General features: G+C 41.5%; 1 protein-coding gene across 2 annotated transcripts in view; it reads right to left on the bottom strand.

Moving 5' to 3' along the window:
- Positions 1-23,400, bottom strand: part of MND1 (meiotic nuclear divisions 1) — a 33,383-nt gene that overhangs the window by 2,842 nt on the left and 7,141 nt on the right. For both annotated transcript variants that reach the window (XM_083456746.1, XM_083456745.1), the window contains exons 4-7: positions 22,919-23,067; positions 11,398-11,472; positions 10,503-10,617; positions 562-606 (exon numbers count right to left, since the gene is read on the bottom strand). In XM_083456746.1, coding sequence (XP_083312872.1) covers positions 562-606; positions 10,503-10,617; positions 11,398-11,472; positions 22,919-23,067 — 384 coding nt within the window. The remainder of the gene's footprint in view (positions 1-561; positions 607-10,502; positions 10,618-11,397; positions 11,473-22,918; positions 23,068-23,400) is intronic.

The following is a 23,400-nucleotide window of genomic DNA, read 5'->3' as shown; positions in this document are numbered from 1 at the left end:
TTATATGGTACCGTTGATCCCCATAAACGTGGATATCTGATGATAACGAATAAGAAGATCTTGCTGTAATCTAAGATATGCTGTGGAATCAAATTTAAAAGGCACAATTGTGTCCTCCAGGCTCACCTGCACCAGTTTTTTACTAGCTGAAAGTTTGCTAGTTTGCAGAGAAAGAAAGCCCCCCGTTATAGGCTGTGCAGAAATGAAATGCAAAGAACAAATTCTCCTACTGCGCACGTTATTTGCAGACTGGGTTTGCTTAACGTATACAGTGATTTGAAACTGAACAAAAATGATAACGACATGTGACAATGACTCCAGATGTTAAGAACACAGGAAATAAATTTATAATGATGCATTCATGAGAAGTAGCATTCATGTGCAGTATTTTCCTGAGCAATGGCAAACACTACCAGTTAAATAATATTTTATGAATTGTATAGCAGCTCTGGCAAGAGCTAACAAATTGCAAGTTTTATGAATGATTGCTTCTTCTCTTGAGTTTATTTTTCCTCAAGGAAGGGACAGGGATGTTGCTAAGGAATGCAAATGCAGACACACCAGTCCATCTGTTGGCTGCTTCCTTAGCCACTTTATTTGCTTGACCTGGAAGGAAAAAAAAAACAAGAAACAACAGGAAATCAATACCAGCAATTTCTACTCATGTAATGCAACAGCCTTAAGGGGTTAAAATGGCATTTTAAAGTGGTTCTGTGAACACACAACACAATTCTTATTTTGCAACAGCTTGAAAATGTTTTACTTTTGAACTTCTTATTCCACCAAACCTTCAAATAAGATTAACATAACTATATCAAACTGAATCAGCATGTTAAATATGTGGTTTCTACAAGTATGCTAAAAAATGTCACGTAGCAACTTTGGAACTGCAATCTGCTATCATGCACCAGAAACGGCTCTGCACACAGGCTGGGAAAAATTGGGCTCAATAAGATTGGGATCTAAGTGTTCACATCCCTCTTGCAGTTCTGTTGACCACATCCCCACCTGCTTGCTCAACTTGCTTTTAGGACCACATATTTGTGGCCCTCAACACATCCTATTCCAGAATCATGACTTTTGTGGTGCATCATTAGAAATGTCTGCATCATCATCTCTCTTGATACAGCCAAAGAAAATTATACGGTTTAAAAAAGGAAATAATCCACGTGGTTTTTCACTCTCTCTCTCACCACACATTCACACAAAAAGAAAACATGGACAAATTAGAGATTCTTTCACCTCCTGGCGAAATTTCTCTTTCTTTCTTTTTAAGTGATTGGAGTGACCTTGCTCATGGGCCACTTCACATGTTCTTTTCAATCACCTTCCTCACTCATGAGGGCAATTTATTCAAGTGACCAGCATTATATGGGAACCAGTCGCTATCAACATCAAGCACTGCAACTTTCATAACGGAAGAACATGCTTCCTAGACTGAGGTTTATACACACTAGCCTGCTTGTGCAAACAGATAACTTATGGAAGTAAGGCAAGCACTCCAAGGAATGTATAAAACAGTAGCTTAAACATGTACCCAAATAATCCTTTGAAAATAGTCTTAAGATCAGTTCACAAACACTGTGAAGCGGGATGGTGGTGCGGAACTGTATACATAGCAAACAACTCTCTTTCAGCTTTTCCCCTCTGGAGAGTATACAGACGCAGACTCAGATTCCCATACTGAACGCCTGAAAGAGCTGTCATGTTTCTCACACCCACACACACCCCTCTGTCTTGCCAGTGCTTGCCTATATTATTTATTGGCAGTGGTCAATGCACAGCCTACAGCTTGTCTCTAGGGACGCTGAGAAAATAAAGAAACATAACATGTTTCATTGTTACGATGTTTGTACTGTAGGCAAGACTTACTCAACTTGCAAAATGAGCTGCCGTCAAACACAAGAGGAAGGCTAGTGTACATTATTTGAGTCTAAGTACTGTTCTCAGCCCGGTTCACAAGGTATTTGCATTTTTTATTTCTTAAAAAAAACACAATGAAAATGGGCCTCTGACCTTTTGTGTTTTCTGTGACATAGAAATAGGAAGTTTAGATTAACTTTCTACATTTTTTATTTTAATTTTTTTAAATAAATAAATAAAATAAGCCCAATATAAAGAGCATAAGGAAATACTGTTTCAGCAGGTTGAAAGCAACAGTTTCTAAACATTGGTTTTGTTCCCAAACATTTTCTTTAAATCAACTTTTTCTTTTTACCAACACTTGTTTTAAGTTTTCAGAGAGGGCATAAAATAAGCTTACTTTTTAATGATGCTGCAAAACATTAAAAAGTCTCCCAGTAAGCCTTTATTTTCAATTATTATTATTAGATAAGAAGTGATTATTAGATAAGAAGGTGGTACAGTGTGGGTCCACAACTGAATCCGACAAAGAGTATAATTATGCACTGCAACTGTCTTTAGGGACATGCAGCATCTAAAAGACAATACTTTACCCCAAGTATTTCACACGGAGGTTTTGGGTGCACCCCAAACTGTGCTTTAATAGGAAAAAATATTAAATGATTTCATGACTCTCTAGTCTAAATAAGGTTCTAAGAGCCACTGGAGTTTTAACTATGTTTACCTAGTTGCTATCTTACAAGTTTGGAGACATGGGAAGTATCAAACCTTTTCACATGCTGCTGCCAAAACAGTGACATTTCTTTGTAGTCTTCACTCCCTATATTTTACATAAGCTCCCATAATTCTCTCCCCTACATACACACCATTGTCTTATATGCATCACTTTTCTCCCTATGCCTGGAAGAACATTTTTCATTGCCAACAGCAGCTTTTCATTGGCCTTAAGCTCCATCCTGGTCTTGTCTGTAAGCCAGATGTGGCTAAGCTTTGGTCCTCCAAATGTTGCTGGATTAGAACTCCTATCACCCACTAACTCAGGGGTGCCCAAACTTTTTAGATTTGATGAAGTGAACATTTGATGAAGCGAGCTTCTTTTAGGATTGAAGTTGTTGAGCTTTCGACTTTGGACATGCTTGCACTAACTGAAGGGCAGTTGTGGTCCAACAACATCTTGAGGGCCACAAGTTTCCCAACCCAGCCATAAGCCACAAACCAGGCACAGAGCCTTCTCAGTAGTGGCGCCCGCCTTGTAGAACGCCCTCCCATCAGATGCCAAGGAAATAAACAACTATCTGACTTCTATAAGTCATCAGAAAGCAGCCCTGTTTAGGGAAGTTTTTAACGTTTGATCTTTTCTCATATTTTTTATATTCTGTTGGGAGCCGCCCAGAGTGGCTGGGGAAACCCAGCCAGATGGGCAGGGTATAGATAGATAGATAGATAGATAGATAGATAGATAGATGATAGATAGATGATAGATAGATGATAGATAGATAGATAGATAGAACATTGCTACTACATTACTACTAACACTGCCAGCAAAACATTATCTGTACTACTCCAAGGCACACCTGCAACTTCAGAGAAAAGTCTTGACTCAAAGAAAAGATTGTCTAAGGGACAGATGGAATCACTGCCTGCAAATGTGGACAGGATGGAGTAGCAGAACTCAAGAGAGCAGGAATGGGGAACCTGTAGTCCCCCAAAATCTGTTCGATAACACCTCCCACCATACTTAACCATGCTGGCTGGAGCTGATGGGAGCTGGAATCCAATAAATAACATTTAAAGAGCCACAGGTCAGTCATCCCTGCATTAGAAACTGAGAGTACTTCTGTACAGGGCATTTCCAGGTTCACATCATTTGGTGGAGCTTAATGGGAAGTTGCTTGTAAATGGCCTTTTGCAAACTTAAGGGATGTAAATTCTGGGATTGGAGTGGGATAATTGCTGTGAGCAAAGCAGTAAGCATTTCGCAAGATCTAAGAACTGGATACCTTGGAGTAAGATAATGTCTCAAACTATTTGTAGAGTTGATATAAAAGATCAGAAGAAAATATTGGGGAAAGTTCAATAATCAATGGTTATAAACAATGATAGGACTCTTAATCCTCAGTAACCTTATTACCCCGCATTGAGGATTTGGCAGCCTGGGTTTTTGCATAGTCCTACTAACAGCAAGCATCATTTGAATTTTCAGCAATAAGTATCTGCAAACAATACTGGCCCTTTCATCTTTTAAGGCAACTTGACAAGATGTAAAATGAAACCTTTTAGAAAACAGGAACCTCAAGTTCTTGACCCTGAAAAAAGCATCAAGTATGTTCAGATAGAAAGAGTATCTAAATTTACAAAACAAGAAGTGGCTCGGCTCAGTGTAGGCTATCAGGTTTCAAATATCTACCAGCAAGCAGGATTTATGGATTTCTTTTAGCCAGCAATGGTCCAATCTCCTAGGAGACTTTCAAATTAGTTACTGTTAAAATAGCACATAGTAACTCACATTTTTACTCTGATATTCCTGAGCAATTACTTCAGCAACACTTGCAAAGGCTGGAATGACTGTATTCCAGCACCATTTGAAATCAGGGTGGAAGCTCTAAAATTGCAGCTGTACAGTTCTACTGAATCATGCTTTGCACTTAAATAGTGAGGTGATTACAATAAAAAGCAAAGAATGTTCCACAAATCATGAGAAACATAACCTACTCTACAGGCCATCGCTAACTTCTGAAACAGAGAAATTACTACAGCAATTCTAGAGCAGAGCATTTTTCACTTTCTGTTACTTATACATTCACTCAATATATGCCCACTTGACTGCTTCAATCTGAGGAACTGGCATTGTTACAAGTCCACATAATACTTGTTCCACACTTGGAAGATTTTCTCTCTTTTTAGCTTGGCAGCACCTACACTTTGGAAAACTTTGCATATTGACATCAGACAGGCACCTTGGCTGCACACTTTTTGGTGTCTACTAAAAAAAAATTGTGTAGACAAACCTATGCAGACAAGTAGAAGTTAGCATGTGTTTTAATTGTTTTTAGCTTAAGAGCTGGTATTAAATTATATTCTGATTTTTTAAGAATACATTTGTCTTTTATTGACGATTTCAGTATGTGGCTTTTTGTGTAAACTACTTTGATGTCCTATTTACAGTAATAAATAAAAATAAAAAATAAAGATGTAAAATGAGTTTCCTTGACAGCGTTCTTCAGATCCACTGAAATTATTGAACCTAAATTAGTCATATACATCAACTTAAACAGGTCCAACTTGGAGTAGAGCTAGCACTGGCTACCACTCCCAAATAACATGTGACAATACAAAAGAACATGTGATAATAGCTGTACTACTACATCTCTGCTTTTGGAGAGAGCTCTTTCATGACTCCACACACGCTTGTGACATACTCTGCTTAAGAAGGAATCAACTTTCTATGCCAATCTGCAGTTTGCACACATTCAGATAATTACCGCAGTACAGCATTTTCTAATCTGGGGTCTTAAGTGCCGGCACTTTGTTTCTGTTATATATTATGCTACATACATCTTATATTACTCAAATGTGATGTTAACTCTATCCTTTTGGTAGCTGGGTGAAGCACCAAGTTTCTTAAATATCAAAGCTATGTTAAAATTAAGAAAGAAAAGAAAAGACTAAATTCTGCATCAGGGTCAAATTCAGTTACAGGAAAAGGAAATATGAAGACCATGCCAATATATGCAAATATGTTTTGCATCATTCTACAATAGCATGAGAGATGCGGGTGGCGCTGTGAGTTAAACCACAGAGCCTAGGGCCTGCCAATCAGAAGGTCGGCGGTTTGATTCCCCGCTACGGGGTGAGCTCCCGTTGCTCAGTCCCAGCTCCTGCCAACCTAGCAGTTCGAAAGCACAAAGTGCAAGTAGATAAATAGGTACCGCTCTGGCGGGAAGGTAAACGGCATTTCTGTGTGCTGCTCTGGTTCATCAGAAGCAGCTTAGTCATGCTGGACACATGACCTGGAAGCTGTACACTGGCTCCCTTGGCCAATAAAGCGAGATGAGCGCCGCAACCCCAGAGTCATCAGCGACTGGACCTAAGGGTCAGGGGTTCCTTTACCTTTACCTTACAATAGCATGAAAACAACAAACTGAAAAGACCTACTCTGACTGCTAACATGTCACTAAACATGCACATAACTTTATCTTTACACAGGAAATAGGAACCTTTAAAAATAAAAAGCACTGTTGTTAGGATGCTAAATTCTTTGACAATACAGTGGTACCTCGGGATGTGAATGGGATCCGTTCCGGAGCCCTGTTCGCATCCCGTATGGAACGCAAGACACCACGGCACGTCTGATTGTGCGCGGGCCGCGTTTTGCCGCTACCACACATACGCATGACGTCATTTTGAGCGTCTGTGCATGCGCGAGCGACAAAACCTGGAAGTAATGTGCTCCGTTACTTCCGGGTTGCCGCAGAGCGCAACTCAAACACGTTCAACTCGAAGCGCATTCAACTTGAGGTATGACTGTACCAAGTGCGGTCATAAAACATGCAACGGCTAGATCAGGGATGAGGAACCTGTGGCCCTCCAGATGTTGTTGGACTCCAACCCCCATCATTCCTGACAAGACCAGGAAAGACCTTTCTTCCAGCCCTCTTCCATTTTTAGGATGACCAAGAGGCAAAGCCAACTTATGCTCTCTGTCCAGTTATTCTGCTGTCCACACAACAGAAAAATCTGAGAGGCGGCTATGTGAAGACGACTGGGAACTGCTGTGGTGGGGGAGAGGCTCAAACTACAAACAGCAGATTTTCAGCCCATCTTCTAGTGCTGACTGTGGAGCTGAGTTATGAGCAAAAAGCTCTTTTATTTCAAGAGCGAGAAAGAAACCCCAAATAGGTCAATAGTGTGTGGGCAGTACAACTAAGCCTAGCGTATGGTTGTAGACAATGTATTTGTGTGGAGTTGACAGAAGTCTTTTGTTACATAGTCCTGACAAACCCTATCAGACACTTTTTGGAGAGACAGTACTTATGTACTGATGAGATTTGACAGTCTGACCTTTCCATAAGGGACATGGGAAGCCTGCATTGATGGGACTTGACAGATTTCTTTTTTAAAAAATTTAAAAAACAGTTCACAAAGATCTAATGCTTTAACAATGCAGCCCCACAAAGGCACAGCTAGCACAGTAGTCTTTAATATGCACTGTTCTTAAGTGTAAAGGCAGATGCGACATTGTTTTATGCACTTCCTTAGCTTTACAGAAGGCCTCTACAGATGTTGGGTCAAAGGAAATGCATAATTAATGTGCACAATGACATTTGTTCAAGGATTTAACTAAGAAACAGTCGCAACAGAGATCCTCCAAAATTTGCATTGCACAAAAAGCTTTATTGCACTGCAGAAGCGGAAGCAGCCCTCACTCGAAAGGGCAGGTCATTTACTCACATGCTGGATCAATGCAGGAGGTACATTTTAAATGGTCAACTCATGGACTTTGTGTCTGTCCAGAAGACCACACCATGGGTATTTTGTCTGTATCATACCATGCTGGCAGGAAGGATGTGTGTTATCAGCATTCCCTCCATTTCCGACATTCGTTTTCGAACCTCGATACTTATGTAGCCAAAACAGCAGCACCAACATGCAACAGGGAGGCATCAGCATCCTCATGAGAATCGAGAGGTTTGCAAAAGTAAAAAATAATAATAATGTATTTTTAAAAACAGCTTTTGGAAAAAACAAAGCGAAGGGTGTGAAAGTGTTTATGAGTAATCTGCAGGGTGGGGGCAGAAAGAGAATGCAGATAACTATCGCTCTTCAAATGGTGTGGCTTTCCTGCTCTGAGCAACCGGACTACTTTGAAGATGCAGATTCTATCACCTGACAGCCAACCTGATCTGTATTTTCAAGGTCTTCCAGGTGTTCCCATTCAGGAACACCAGCTGCCTTTCTTTCTGATAAGGGAGAACTTTGAAGCCCGCCCCTCCCCCGCAACAAGTTGTTGCTGGGCCCCATTTGTTTATTCAAATACAGAAGCATCTGTGTATAACCATTACCACCTTCCTGCTATGAGGAAATTTAAACCTCCAGACCAGGGTTTCCCAAACTGTAGGCCACAAGCTTCATTCAGGTGGTCCACAGCACACCTGTGGATGTTGAAGATGGGAGACGGCACATACATTGCCCTGAATATTCATATTGATTTCTAATTGTATTTCTATTGCTTCTTTTAGTTCTTATATTGTATTTCACTTGAATTCTGTGGAATTACAATTGCTACAGCAGGCAGAAAAATTGTTATATGGTTCGCTAAGACCCTCAGCAATTTTCATGTGGTCCACGGGGGGGGGGAAGGGGAAATGTTTGGGCTACTAATCTAAACAAGCAAAGGCAAAATAGGGGTGGGCAGAAGTAAAGAAAGGCAACAGTTGTGGAAAAAACAAAAAACAAAACTCTAACAAAATATGGCAACTAGGGAATGTGCCAAAGAGCAAATTCTTTTCTGAGATGGATGAACAAACACTGAATCTTGTGCTTTCCTATTCAGTAACTATTATTTGTCTCCTCTCCTACCAAAGAACTGAAAGCAACATTTTTATCTGTACCACTAGCCTGTAAGACAGGTTAGGCTGAAAGAAAGTGACTTCCCTAGGACTACCCAACAAGTTTAAGAGATGAAATATCTTGTTTTTTTAATCCAAATCTACTCTTCTACTAACCATATTGGTTCACACACATATTCAAGCAAAAAGTTCAAAATGTATGTACACACTCACAGAGTCTGAACTGGCAGCGATTGACTAACAGGAAAGGGTCTACCCTTTCTACTAAACAGGAAAGGATCAATTAAGTAGGTCTACCAGCAGATACTTTGGCTACACATAACCCCTATATCTGTTCAAGGGGTTCCTCCCAACCCTAAGGAGCAGATTGTTTTTTTCAAGCGACAACCCAGCAGAAATGTATTATATAAGGTTATAAAATTATTCAAGGAACTGAGTAAGTGGCAAGAGAGAATTTTGTCACTCTCATTCATGATACTACCATTTGTGGACATCCATTAAATTGATCAGCAACAGTCTCAGGAGGGAAAAAAAGCAAAGTACTGTATTTTTCGCTCTATAAGACGCACTTCCCCCTCCTAAAAAGTAAGGGGAAATGTGTGTGCATCTTATGGAGTGAATGCAGGCGGGAGGCTCTGCTCGGCGCTCCCTTTAAAGAACTGTGTGGAGCGTGTGTGCAGCTCTTGGGGGCTTTTCCCCAAGGCGGGAGAAGGGTAGCCCTTCTCCCTCCTTGGGGAAAAGCCCCCAAAGAGCCGCACACACACTCCGCGTGCTCTTTAAAGGGAGCGCGGCTCTTGGGGAAGCCTTCATCCCGCTGCCCAGGAGGCTGCACGCGGCCATCCCATAAGCCAGGACAGCAAGAGGGATCGCTGCATGCAGCTCTGTCCCTTTCACCACCTCCCAGAAAAGCCCCCAAGAGCTGCGCTCCTTTTAAAGAGCCGCACAGAGTGTGTGTGCATCTCTTGGAGGCTTTTCCCCGAGGAGGGAGAAGCGCAGCCCGTCAGTGATGGGCAGCCCTTCTACCTCCTCGGGGAAAAGCCTGCAAGTGCTACACACAAGCTCCACGCGGCTCGTGAAAGGAGCGCTGAGCAGAGCCTGGGATGAATACAGGCTCTGCTCAGCGCTCCCTTTAAATAATATTTTTTCCCTTGCATTCCCCCTCTGAAAACTAGGTGCGTCTTATGGCCAGGTGCGTCTTATGGGGCGAAAATACGGTACTTCTTCACACAGCCCATAAGCAGTTTATGGCACTCATTGCCACAGGACGTGGCAATGACCACTAGCTTAGATAGCTTTCAAGGGGATTAAACAAAATGCATGGAATGCTAGGACAACATGCTGCGTGCCACTGAATATCAGCTGCTGGGGAGCAACAGTAGGAGAGGGACATTGTCTTCATACCCTGATTGTGAGTTTCTTAGAAGAATCTGGCTCGTCAATGTGGGAAACAAGATGCTGAACCAAATGAACTTTTGGTTTGATCCAGCAGGACATAATCTTGAAAATAAGATTTCTATAGCGCTTTCCCTTCCCTTCCCATGTCACAGTCCACTCATACTATGTCTACAATATTTATCACCCAACTACATGTAAGCTACTGATCTAGATTACTTGTGGTGAGCCATTTTTAGTGGCCTGCCAACTTCTTTAAACAAGGCACTTCTTACCCTTTGAAAATCACCACTTCTCACCCTGGTGTGGTGCCATTGTTAGGTCTTAGAAGAGAAAACAGGAAGGAGTGCTGATAGGCAGCCACCAATATCACACTTATTTCCTAAACAACCCCCCTGCTCTGCTGAGTGTGCATGTGCATCTGCCTGCCTGGTGAGCATGTGTGCACATGTGCAAGTGAGCATGTGCTGGCAGTGGCGGTGGCCAACCCGCAATGCAGAACTTGGGCTGAGAAAGGTTACCCACCCCTTATCTAGACATTAGTTTCCCTGCCATTGACAAGCTAACTGAGTTATTTAAAAGTTTTGCTAATGACTGAGGTTTCAGACGACACACCTGATATGTTCCAAAATTTCAGTTACTACACAGTGTGCTAAAATAACTCTAGACACAACTTACGGATTTCTTCAACAATATCCGGATCACATTCTTTGTATTTATCTATTTCTGCCTTTAATTGGTCTCTCTTCTGACGAAGGGCAGTAAGTTCCTTTATGAGTGCCGCACGTTCTGCCTGTGTTCAAAAATTAACCAGTGTTCTTAAAAGGTGTCAATTACAACGCAAGTGTTGCGCTCTACCCTCTTTTCTAAGGATGCAAGCACCAGATCTAGAGCTATGACACTGATTCAACGAACCAGACTTTATACATATTTGGGCTAAGTGGCATTGCCTGTAAAAAGTTCAAACAGTTTTCAGTACAGTAAGGTCGTATCTTAAGTGTGATTAACTTGTCTGATTTCAGCCTTCCATGGCTGAAATCCCAGTGATTAACCAAATGCAAAGGTGGAAAACTTAAAAGCTCCTTTTGAGCTGGGTTTTCCCAGCACAGAAACAGCCTTCCAGATGGTCACACAGGGTGGGTCCAAGGCAGTGGTTCAGGTATACATGATTTTGCATATATGTGCCAACCCCTGAACCTAACTCCAACGCAAGACATCATTGTACTGTATTATACTGCTGCATTTGGCAGCAACGTTGAAATAGCATCTAATAACATCATAGTTGCGAAAATGTTCTGGTGCAGAAGTAGGCATGTCCCGCCCTGAACATTTAACTTTTATTTGCAAGTGCAGTAAGCCTTAGTAAGAAAAGCATTTTTAAAAAATAATAAGAACAATATAAGACTTTCCCCCCTTTCTTCCTATGCTTCTGCCCCCAATACAATACGAAGTTTTGCCTATGCCACCTGCTGCCACAAATGCATACCAATTTAAAAAATAGCATCTGCCTTTAACACCCCAAAACTTTCAGATTATGATTTATTGTGGCTATTTCAAATTCAGTAAAACTTACAGTGTCTTGGCGCCCAATTTTTGATTTCTCAATGCTTTCTTGTAAGCTTTTTTTCTTTTGGCTATATTCTGAGAACTGAAGGGAGAGAAGAAACAGAAGTCAAAACAATTTATTTTTAGTAAAAACCTCTTCATCTTTATATTTGACTGTACCGTTACAATTTTTCAGCTTAAGAAATAACAGAGTAAGTCTGCTACAGGCCTAACCTTCAGTGATAAATCAAGATTCTGACCAAGACGTGACTATTTCATAAACTCTCTTTAACCTCGAAGCATTTAAAATAGCAAAATAGGGTACAGGGAACATGACCGACTTCTTTTTACACCCTCCTAAGGGAAATGGCGGGGATGCGGGTGGCGCTGTGGGTTAAACCACTGAGCTTAGGGCTTGCTGATCAGAAGGTCGGCGGTTCGAATCCCCGCAACGGGGTGTGCTCCCGTTGCTCGGTCCCTGCTCCTGCCAACCTAGCAGTTCAAAAGCACGTCAAAGTGCAAGTAGATAAATAGGTACCGCTCCGGAGGGAAGGTAAACGGCATTTCCGTGCGTTGCTCTGGTTTGCCAGAAGCGGCTTAGTCATGCTGGCCACATGACCCGGAAGCTGTTCGCCGGCTCCCTCAGCCAATAAAGCGAGATGAGCGCCGCAACCCCAGAGTCGGTCATGACTGGACCTAATGGTCAAAGGTCCCATTACCTTTAAGGGAAATGGCAGGGATATTAAATGGGTTAATTTGATGTACACCTAGTGTCAAGAAACAACACTAGATAATCCCAAATTCAAAACACCCATCCTAGAGCTTGAGGAGCGCTTCATTTCTTATAGATCACTTTCAGTATTTTGTCCTAGTTCTCACAAACAGCAGATGAGGAAGGAAATCTAATTCTGGACTGTAGCACTTCAGACCGCAAGTGCATCTTTAAGTTTCCAAGCATGCAACATCAAGTCTCTTGCCGTGGTGGCGGTGGGATAACCTCATCTGCTTCAGATCAAGTGAATATGGGAGGGGGGGTCTGCCTCTCCCACAATGTGAAATTTGCACATATAACCATTTATGGATATGACGGATCTGCTACACTGAAGAAACACATTTGTTCTGGGTGAAACAACAAAGATACCTACATATCAAAGGGGTACAACAACTGAATCACTAAGCTGAATACAACCCACCAGCCATGTACTGGGGCCAGTGAGCTTTTAAACTTCTTGCTATGGTATCTTCAAAACTGCATCAAGGTGGTTTATGAAACCACTGAAAGGTCGCCATAAACAGCTGGTGAGTGTCAAGCTGTGCAGGCCTTCCAGATACCATGCAACAAAGACAGACGGGATTTAATGAAATGAACAGCAACTATATTTATTATGAATTCAAGCAGAGTTCATGTGAATACACTTACACAGCTCTTTCCAACATTAAAAAAATACTAGATGGGATTCCAATGCACGTTCATAGTTTATTAGCAGCTACTGTCAAAAAAGCACCATTGGCTAAGCTGTAACCTTACATGCTCCTAAGCTGCCCAGCAATTCAATTATCAACAAAATATAGTGCATATAATACTTATAATGCTGAGGCTATTGTGTTTCTAAGGTCTCAAGAAATCCTGCTTACATAGCACTTTTTCAGATTCATTCTTCCAGCACAAGACTAAGAACAGTTCACAACACATTATTCAAATGACATTGCTAAGGTTCTCTTTTGTTGACTCACTGACAAGTACTTACAGCTCCCACTCTATCCACATCGCCTTTTATGGTGAAGCCTTTTTAAAAGGTGTCCTTCCACTGCAAAGATTTGCAGACCTCATCTCCTGTTTTTTTCCTAGTCAAATGCAGAAACTCAGATACCCGCTTTCCGGATTCCAAAACTTTAAAGCAGACTAACGTGAAATCTTCCCTTAAACTTGTTTTACAACTCTGCTTAGTAGTACAGTGGAACCTTGATTGTCGAACTTAATCCGTTTGACTCCTGGAACTGTTCGAAAATCAAGATGGGGCTTCCAATTGGCCGCAGGAGCTTCCTGCACTCAAGCGGAAGCCGCGTTGGAAGTTCAGCTTCCAAAAAAAGTTCGCAAACCAGAACACTTACTTCCGGGTTTGCGGTGTTCAGGAGCCGATTTGTTCGGGAGCCAAGCCGTTCGACAACCAAGGTACCACTGTAGTAGAAAAGTTTCTACAAACCTCACTGCAGTGCTAAGAACACATATTAGAAGAAGAAAAAAGTTGTGATGAAATCAATGACCCTTTCTCCCAGATAGCCATGTTTACGATCATGGTGTTGCTCACGCAAATGCAAGCCCTAATCATAAAATATGCACTGGCTAGAATTCAAACCAATGATCTTTAAGTGCAGCCACTGAAAAGTATTCCCTGCTATAATGACCTTTTAAAGCTGTAACACACTTAATATTTTATAGCCAGGAAAACAATGTAAATACGGCATAAGGACATATTAAAACACACACAAACTGCAATGCTAAAGTAATCACAGCTGAGTTCTGACCAGTGCTTTTTTCTCCAGGGAGTACTCAAGGGTACACAGTACCGGCACTCCCCCCCCCCCCCCAAGAAAAGCTCTGGTTAAAAGTGTGGCATTTATTATAACAACTTCATGGTGAATACTGGCACCTTTTTTCTAGAAGAAAAGCACTGGTTCTGACCACCATACAAATCCTATGTTCTTAACCATTTATAATGGTTTGCACACCTGCTATCTAGAAAGGCATGCACACATGCATACATCATAGAAATAAAATTAAAAAGCTGACTGTTATGCCATGAATCTGGCCACATCCTCAGGAACAGGGAAATGTTAGTAGCCTGGTTTACACATTAAATCTAAACCACAGATAAAGCAAACTGGTTTAAAGTGAACACACAGGGAAACAAGCCAGAATCTGGTTTATCATGATGTCCAAACGTACTCCTACTTTGTTTCTCTCCAAATAAACCATGAACGTTGCCAAGGTTTGTTCTTGGCTTAATGTTTGTGGTTTGTTTGGGGGAAACAAACCACAAGCCCAGGTTCCAATGTCACAACAAGCCAGACTCTGGCTTGCGTCCTGGAATTCCAGCAGGAGCAGGGAAGGACACATGCAACAAGTCTTGGTGCAACCCGAATAGCATCTAAGAGAGTTTCATTTTCATGTCCGCTGCTACTTTCCCTTTCCAGCAGACTCCACGACTTCAGTGTCAGTCAAACTCCCTCACCCCATTGGCTTCTGTTTATGTTCTATCTAGCCAGCTAATGCATTCTGGAGAACTCAAAAGCTTGCACACTATTTGTAACATTTCGGTTGCCCTAATAATGGTAATGCCCTACTATGTATTCCAGAAAAGAACCTGGCTTCAGTATTTAAATGCTAGTTGGTAAATGTAATCTGGTTTTACAAGGAACTGTCTGGATCTATTGGGAAGAATTCAGTGCATTCAATTTCACCAGCACAAGGACTTTTGGCTGCAGAACAGAACCTTCCCCCTCTCTCCTCTTCTCCCCCCCCCCCCACTTAATCTGTTCTGTTTTTGGGGGTTCTCAAGCCTCTGGAGCAGATTATGGGAGGTTGCACATGGAGAGAGCAAAATAAAGGAAGTTGCTGTTGCATAAACAGAAATCCTTGTGGCAATGGAGCAAGTACACTGGATACCACCCGTAGTTCTGCAAGCAACTGTTAGACGCCAGCTGCCCTCTACTTGTAGCAAGCAGACAATAACATCCAGATTAATACACTGGATTTGATGAGCGGTTCTGTCATAACTGCAGTAATACTTTTGATGTAGAATAGCGATATTCTACAACTGATCATTTTATCAGTGCAGTGTATCTCTTATTTTCTTATTTAATTAATTCTGCTCATGGCAGAATGCAATTGCCATGCAATTGCAAAAAGTGTGTGTGTGTGTGTTTTGCTTTGCCAGTTAGAAAACCTTACAGCTAGCAAACAGAAACTAATTAATTCAGGCAAAGTATTGCTTTTTATAGTAAGACAAAATTGGAACGGGAACATTTTTGTATATTGAAAAGGCAGAGCAAAGCCTCAGTGCCTCATAACTGAGCTCTCTGGCTTGGCCTGAGGGACAGATGGTTGGCTGTGGAATTCTACATACACCAATTCACTTTTAAAAGAGGCAGCAGAGAATAAAAAGGAGAGCTTTAACTGCATCTACCCAAAATCTGCAACCATGTGTGATTTTGCATATCCATAATCCTCCCACCTGCTTTACCTGGCACCAAATCCCATTTAGCATTTTGATGAGCTATTTTCTGTTCACTAGAGTTCCATAATCACCAGTCCATCTCCTCAGAAGTAAATCCAACTCAAGCTGCTATGGACTTACAACTGAAGACATTTTTGTTTCAACAACCTTTTTTCAGCTGGATTGGGGGGGAAGAATGTTGTTTTAAAACCTATTTCAATTGTTTTTATTGTAAATCACCTTGAAATCTATATATGAAATGTGATTCATAAAATCATCACCATCGCCATGAGGATGGCAGGCTAGTTGTTAAAACTATGCATTGGAGCAGAGGTCTAAGTCACAAGAGGTCTTAATGTTAGGAGCAAAGTGAAGAGGTGTAGAACCTAAGCAATAGATATTATGCTAGAGTTTTGTTAGGGGAAGTCACCCTTGTCTAGGATTATCAGTCGCTCTACAGTATGTATCTACCAAGCAACCTGGAATGCAGACTGTGAATGAATTAAGCAATGTCTTCTAGCTTATACTGACAGCTGCAAACATGATGGAATTCTGCAATCCTAACTCAAAATTGCCTATTCACAATACAACTATTACAGAACAACTAAACAGAAAGGTTTCCTATACATTTGGGCTTGCTGCTTTCAACATTCTAGACATTCTGGCCCAGTTTAAAGCCCCCTTGGGAGTAAAAAAGAGAAACAAGACAGAGATTCCTCCATCTTGTATGTGAATTAGGCAAGCACCACGAACACAAATGTTAGCTGCCCAGCTGTCATCTAGCTTGAGCTTCAGTTCCCATGTCCTCCAGTGCATTATCTTCTCTGTGTCTTTCACTGTTTGGCTGCAGTGCTCCTGATCTCCCCGTTTATGGTTCATTTTCCCACTGGTATATCTGCTTCTACTGAAAATGTACTTGCTACCCTGCACCCCAAACCTACAGCTAATCAGTTCACTCAAGGCTGTTCATGTGCCGGCTAGCCTCAGCACAGTCTGCTGTTAACTCCAAATGCCTAGGGGCAGCCCTCCTTTTCCACTTACAACTTTTTTTTTCCTGGCAAAGCTCCTGTGCTTTGAGAACTACAATGCAGGCAGAAATCCCACAATTAAACCTGTTCCCAGCATGGAGAAGCTATGACTGGATAAACGACCTGCAAAATGTATGTCTGCGATGCAAGTGTTAAAAGCACAGAAACAGTGCGAAATCAACGACTGACAATACATTTTGGCATCTGAGGTGAACCACAAAATGGTCAAAGTATAATTCTAAGACCCAAACAGGGGTGTTTTTTTTTAAAAATACAATTTTTTTTTTACTCTACTTTAATTTGGCTGTTGGCCATCTATCTACACTGATTACAGTTTGTCGTCATTCAAAAGTAGCATAATTGTCTGGTCTTGGGTGGAATTGTGTTGAAGTATCTCATCTGCCAAAGGCTCAGGAATGATGATTTGAGATTAGTCACTTTCAGTCTCAGTTTCCTGTAAATGAAAGTGATTGTAATGTTTCTGAATACTCTTGAGAAGAGAGGCAAGATAAAGGTTTGAAAAACACATTTGTAACGAAAGTTCCATGTAAATTAATTAAAATGGGTGGATGTTGTTGTTTAGTCACTTAGTTGACTAAGAGAGCCAGTGTGGTGTAGTGGTTAAGAGCGGTAGTCTCGTAATCTGGGGAACCGGGTTCACGTCTCGGCTCCTCCACATGCAGCTGCTGGGTGACCTTGGGCCAGTCACACTTCTTTGAAGTCTCTCAGCCCCACTCACCTCACAGAGTGTTTGTTGTGGGGGAGGAAGGGAAAGGAGAATGTTAGCCGCTTTGAGACTCCCGAAGGGGAGTGAAAGGCGGGATATCAAATCCAAACTCCTCCTCTTCTTCTTCTTCTTCTTCTTCTTCTTCTTCTTCTTCTTCTTCTTCTTCTTGTGCCCGACTCTTCGTGACCCTATGGACCAGAGCACGCCAGGCACTCCTGTCTTCCACTGCCTCCCGCAGTTTGGTCAAACTCATGTTGGTAGCTTCGAGAACACTGTCCAACCATCTCGTCCTCTGCCGTCCCCTTCTTCTTGTGCCCTCAATCTTTCCCAACATCAAGGTCTTTTGCAGGGAGTCTTCTCTTCTCATGAGGTGGCCAAAGTATTGGAGCCTCAGCTTCACTGTCCTTCCAGTGAGCACTCAGGGCTGATTTCCTTCAGAATGGATAGGTTTGATCTTCTTGCAGTCCATGGGACTCTCAAGAGTCTCCTCCAGCACCATAATTCAAAAGCATCAATTCTTCTGCGATCAGCCTTCTTTATGGTCCAGCTCTCACTTCCATACATCATTACTGGGAAGACCATAGCTTTGACTATACAAACCTTTGTTGGCAAGGTGATGTCTCTGCTTTATGGGGTGGACAGGGTACTACATTTCTAGAGTAAGGTTCACTAATTACCTGAAACATACAAATCAGGTGTTTTTGCTATTACCTTCCACATCTCAGATGGCTTGATACAGGACAGAATGGTCCAAAAATTGTGATTCTCCAGGAATATAGGGGGCCATTTCACTAAGTCAGAATGCACCCAGGTTTAGTCATACTGTTAAAAATTCCAAGGAGCATAAAAAGTCTTGTTTTCCTGGTTGGGTGCAGATGAGTCAGACACCACTGCTGGTCCAAAATGTGCTGGGTGTGGTTCAGCAATTCCTCAAAGGCTAAAAAAACTGCAGGGTTTTATAACAGAACTTGCTGAATGGGTGTCTTTGAATACTGACAGAACTTTCTTTTGAGGGAAGTAAATCTTCCCAGTCTATGTATAAAGCATGAATTTGGTTGCATGTGGATAAAAAAAACATTTTAGCACACGTATCTTCTAAACCAAAGGCAACACAGAAATTTGTTGGTATGCCAAGCAGAACATTAAGGCCCAATTCAAATGTGGGGAATTTTTATTTTATTTTATTTTGCATATTGTACAGTCCTTTTTGGACTGACACTTCTGATTGCAAACTGCAAGATCACATGTTTGAAAACTTTACAAAAACGATTCCCTGTTCGTTGAAAGCTTGCACATCAGGGCAAAACGAGGCCCAGGGAATCTCTGACCAGACACTTTGGGAGTTTAAATATTTCAGCCCCACGCCCCCAAACTCCTTGGAGCCAGTTTGAAACATTCTCTGTAGTTTAGGCCCAGTTTGGTTTGCCAAGTCTGCAGCTCTCCCGGCTATTTAGCCCACTAAATAGCATTTCCATATTTTCCTACATCCCAAGGCCTCGTGCACAGCAGCAGCATCTCATGTGCCTGAACCTCTGCAAAATGTACCTCCAAGGGCTCCTGGGTGTTTACTAGTGTTGTCAGGAATTCTGGTGCTTGGGATTTTGCACCAGTGTCCTAGGACAGCATAGAGACTATGCTGCAAGGCTCTTCCAAGCTTCTGTTTGGACTACTGCAATGCACTGCAGTACTACCTTTGAAGGCTGCTGACAAACTTCAATTATTTCAAAATGGAGCTTTGATTTTGCTAATTGGAACTGGAAAGTAAGAGTATTTATCAACTTCACTACTCCCACTCCACTTCCAGGCCCAATTCAACACACTAGCTTTGACCTTTAATGCTTTGGGGAAGGGCCATAGTTCAGTGATAAAACATCGGCTTTCCATGCAGAGGTTCCTGGTTTATTCACCAGCAACTTCAAGTAGGGCTGGGAATGTCTTCTGGATGAAATCGCAACATCAATACAAGCAACACTGATCTAGAGCAGGCATGTTCAACCGGTCGGTCACTATCTTGGTTGATCGCAGGGCGTCCCTGGTCGATTGTGTGAGCCAGATCAATTGGCCAAAAAAAATGTCAACAACTTTAGGAGTAGTTTGCTGTCTTTTGGGAGTTGGACGTGCCTGATCTAGAGAGACTAATAGGTCTGATTCCGTATAAAGCAGCTGCCCGTGTGACTAAGGTACCTGAAAGATCACCTGTCTCCATCTAATCTTCTGTTTAGCGAAGTTTTTAATGTTTGATCGCATTTTTAATATTCTGTTGGGAGCCACCCAGAGTGGGTGTGGAAAACCCAGCCAGATGGGTGGAGTATAAATAAATAAAGTATTATTACTATTATTACTATTTTATTTTTACTGAGGTCCTTCTCCAGGTGCCATCAGTGGATGACAATTGATATAAGACCCTTTTTAGTGGTGGTACTTTGAGTTTACTTTGTTGTCATTTCAGCACCAGGTAATTTTATTCCAGCCCAAGTTTCTATTTCCTGATTTTTTAAAAAATAAATTGTTTTACCAGAGCCCATTCCAAATTGACCTGGGAGAAGGAGGGTGATTTAAGCACGCCTAGTTATAGAAACTGGTTATCAACTGACATTTATTCTGATATCAATTTACTATGACAGACACTTCAATAAAGACACAACCAGCATACTAGGTTGCTTGTTATGTCAACATGCATTGCTTTAAACTCTCACTCCTGCCTTTGAGATTCATAAACACAGCTGTCCCCACTCCTAAGAAAAGTTTCTTTTTCTGTCCTTTAAGCAGTGCCCTATGAGTAGAGACTAGATTGCATTCTGTGTTCTGTACAGCATGTCGTTTATGAAAAGAAGTGGTAAATAATAAAAACTGCAACAATGGAATCTTTGGGGGCACCTGTGCCGTAAATCCAATAAGCATCAAATAGAAAATAACACAATCACTGACATCTCATTAGACTATTTTACAATCCTGTAAGCCATACTCAAATGAGACACACAATTAAGTTACTTTTCTGAAGAATTACATTGTGAGCCTGCAGGCAACACCAGTTGTAAAATTCTTTTTGTACATGGCTTTGTTAGAGCCCGTATATAAATATTATGACAATATCCTCCCCCACACTAGTAACTAATAGGTATACCTTAAACCTTATGTAACCAGATAACAACATACTTAAGAAATGTTGTAACAGTCCTGTCTTCTTGAACTCTGCAGGATAAGGGAGGTAGGTGGGGGTGGCCAACTGTTCTAACACAACTCGCTATTCACAGTGAACAAATCCTATATGCATGAATCTAATACAGGTTTTGCAGGAGCTTAAGGAAACCTTTAATCAAGAGAAACAACAATATTAAAACAACAATGACACATTGGTCGGAACATTTACTCTTGAAGCTATAGCTGATCAGGCTGATCCACAACCTGCTGAAACTAATAGCTGAGTTCCTAGTCCTCTTCTGTTAAATAAAATAACTTGAAGCATATACAAAGTAATGCATAAATGTATTTGGCACGTATTTAAAAACCACCTGCCGCATTTATATTCTCCAACATTAAAGAATGATTAGCCATGACACCCCACGGTTGGTACCCTATCCCAGGCATAGGCAAACTCGGCCCTCTAGATGTTTTGGGACTACAACTCCCATCATCCCTAGCTAACAGGACCAGTGGTCAGGGATGATGGGAGTTGTAGTCCCAAAAAATCTGGAGGGCCGAGTTTGCCTATGCCTGCCCTATCCCAACACAATCTGAAAGCGTGCAAGACCGTAAGGGAGCAAAAAAGAAGAGCCTTGATGGATTAAACCAATGGCACCATCTAGTCCAGTATCCTGTTCTCACAGTGGCCAATCAATTGTCTACAGGAAGCCACAAACAGGACACCAACACCAAAGTACCCTCCTCATTTGCCTTCCCCGGTTCCTGGTATTCAGTCATACTGCTTCCAAAACTGGATGCAGTACACAGCTATCATGGCTTGCCTTATCTTCTCTGAACTTGTCCAATACATTTTTAAAGCCATCCAAGTTGATGGGACTGGATGCCGTACGTTAACTTTGCACCGTCTGAAGAAGTGCTTTCTTTTGCCTGTCCTGAATCTTTAATTTGTCTGCCCTGTATATATTTCAACATTCGTGGAATTTTCTTTTTTGTTGCAGTGGCTGCACACTACACTGACATTTTCATTGGGCAGCCACCATGATCCCAACATCTCTTTCTTGGTGCAGTCATGGTTTTATGGGATGTAAAGTTCAAAGATTTGCAGCAAAAACGCACTACAGAAAACACAGCAACACCTTCATCAAATTCAATCAGTTGAATTTAAATCTGTCACTTTTTAACAATTAGTCAACTAAAGCTTAACGTTTAATCAAACAACCACCACGAAGCTTTTTGTATCCAATAATCCTGTAAAAGAAGACTGGGGAGTGGAATGATTGCAGGCTACAGGATGGTGGTCTCTTCCTCCACTCACAGAGAACAAGAAGAAAGACCCCTAAAGCATATTTTCCTCCAAGTTCAGAGCACTAAACAGATCCTCCCCTCCCTGTGACCAGTACCCCTTTCCTCATTTTGCCACAGACAGTACAATGAACAGCTGTTAACATACAGCAAAGAAAATTCAGATTTTTTTTTTTCATTTCTGAAGTCACAAGAGATTTCTAAGTTGTTAGGAAGTAGTTTGAGCAAGCACTTAAAATGCCCCATTCTACAGGGCATTCATTCACTGAAAAATTAACTGCATTCATTCCATATGAATCTTAGAATTTCATTTCCTTAAAGGAACCAATACATCCCTGTATATTTTTCACTAGATTTATGTGGTAGTGGTGCTTTGTAATTACCAAAGTAATTTGGCTTAAGCTATCAGTGCTTTACTTTAGCTTGATTGGATGGCACACTATCCACGACAGGGGAAAATACGAGTCTGAGATCATTTCCCAGAGAGAGGAATATTTCAATTTAATAATTATTTCATTGAAGAATCAACTAATTCTGTAGAAGGCTCAGCATAGATGGAACACACTGTTGTTCCTTCACAGTAGTAAAGAAATCAAGAACAGACCATGGGATTGTGTATTTCCTCCAACCTTCCCTAAGGCATGAACTCTGCTTTTTGAAAGGAGACCATGCATTGGATTATTCCTCCAACCCACGCCCTGCTGCCCTTAACTATGTATGCATCTAAGTTAATCATAGTTAAGGCTATGAATGCTGAGGTCGTAATCTAGAATTTAAACATCTTGGATGCAAAATGATTATTATGCACTGTAAATATTTTAAGTGCTATCTATTAAGCATACAGCTCGAAACATATGCCTAGGGCCAAAGCACTAGGTTACATGCAGAGACATTCTGAAAGTCTTTGTGCCCTAAAGAACGGATTATAAATAGTTGCAATGAATAAATCTTTGAGAGAAAAGGCCAGTGGCTTCAAATTATGTAACAGGCCAGGTTTACAACCACCAACATGTTGGTTTATTAACTGCGAGAATAGAAGAGGGGGAAATGTTACTTGAGAGTATGCTGGCCTTCAGGCATCCCTCCATCCATGTGTGGTGGATGGCAGGTAGACCACAAACCTTGAATTACCTGATTCTGCAGTTCCTCCAGTTTACGCTTTCTTGCATGAAGAGCTTTACTTGGAAAAGCCCAAAAATAATTTGAAGTCCCAATCCTGTCCGTGTCCACCATACTATCATCGACTAAGCTCTGTAAGACCTCCTTCACCGACATAGCAGCTGTCAAGGACAAAAACACTGCATTAGAACACTTTTACTGGACATTGAGAACTCTGGCTAATTCTGAAACTATACTATATACTACAAATATGGTACTTGGGCAAATTCTGCCAGTCACTGCAGGACAGTATGGATTAAATTAGGCTTGCTGAGCATGAGCAAGTCCAGGCCCTACTCTTGAGCTTCCCATAGACTGGCAACTGTGAGAACAGGATGCTGGCCACTGGCATATCTTGTTGTCTTGTTGGGCTATGTATGTGATAAAGGGGAACCCAACCAGGGTGAAGGTGTCTTCTTCTATTTGTCCCCATGTCAGGTTCAGTTTATTGGTTA

The sequence above is a fragment of the Podarcis tiliguerta genome (genome assembly GCF_965153285.1).
Source record: "Podarcis tiliguerta genome assembly, chromosome: 9".
NCBI lineage: Eukaryota > Metazoa > Chordata > Lepidosauria > Squamata > Lacertidae > Podarcis > Podarcis tiliguerta.
Note: the sequence above shows the minus strand (reverse complement) of the source record. Positions and strands in the feature narration are given on the sequence as shown.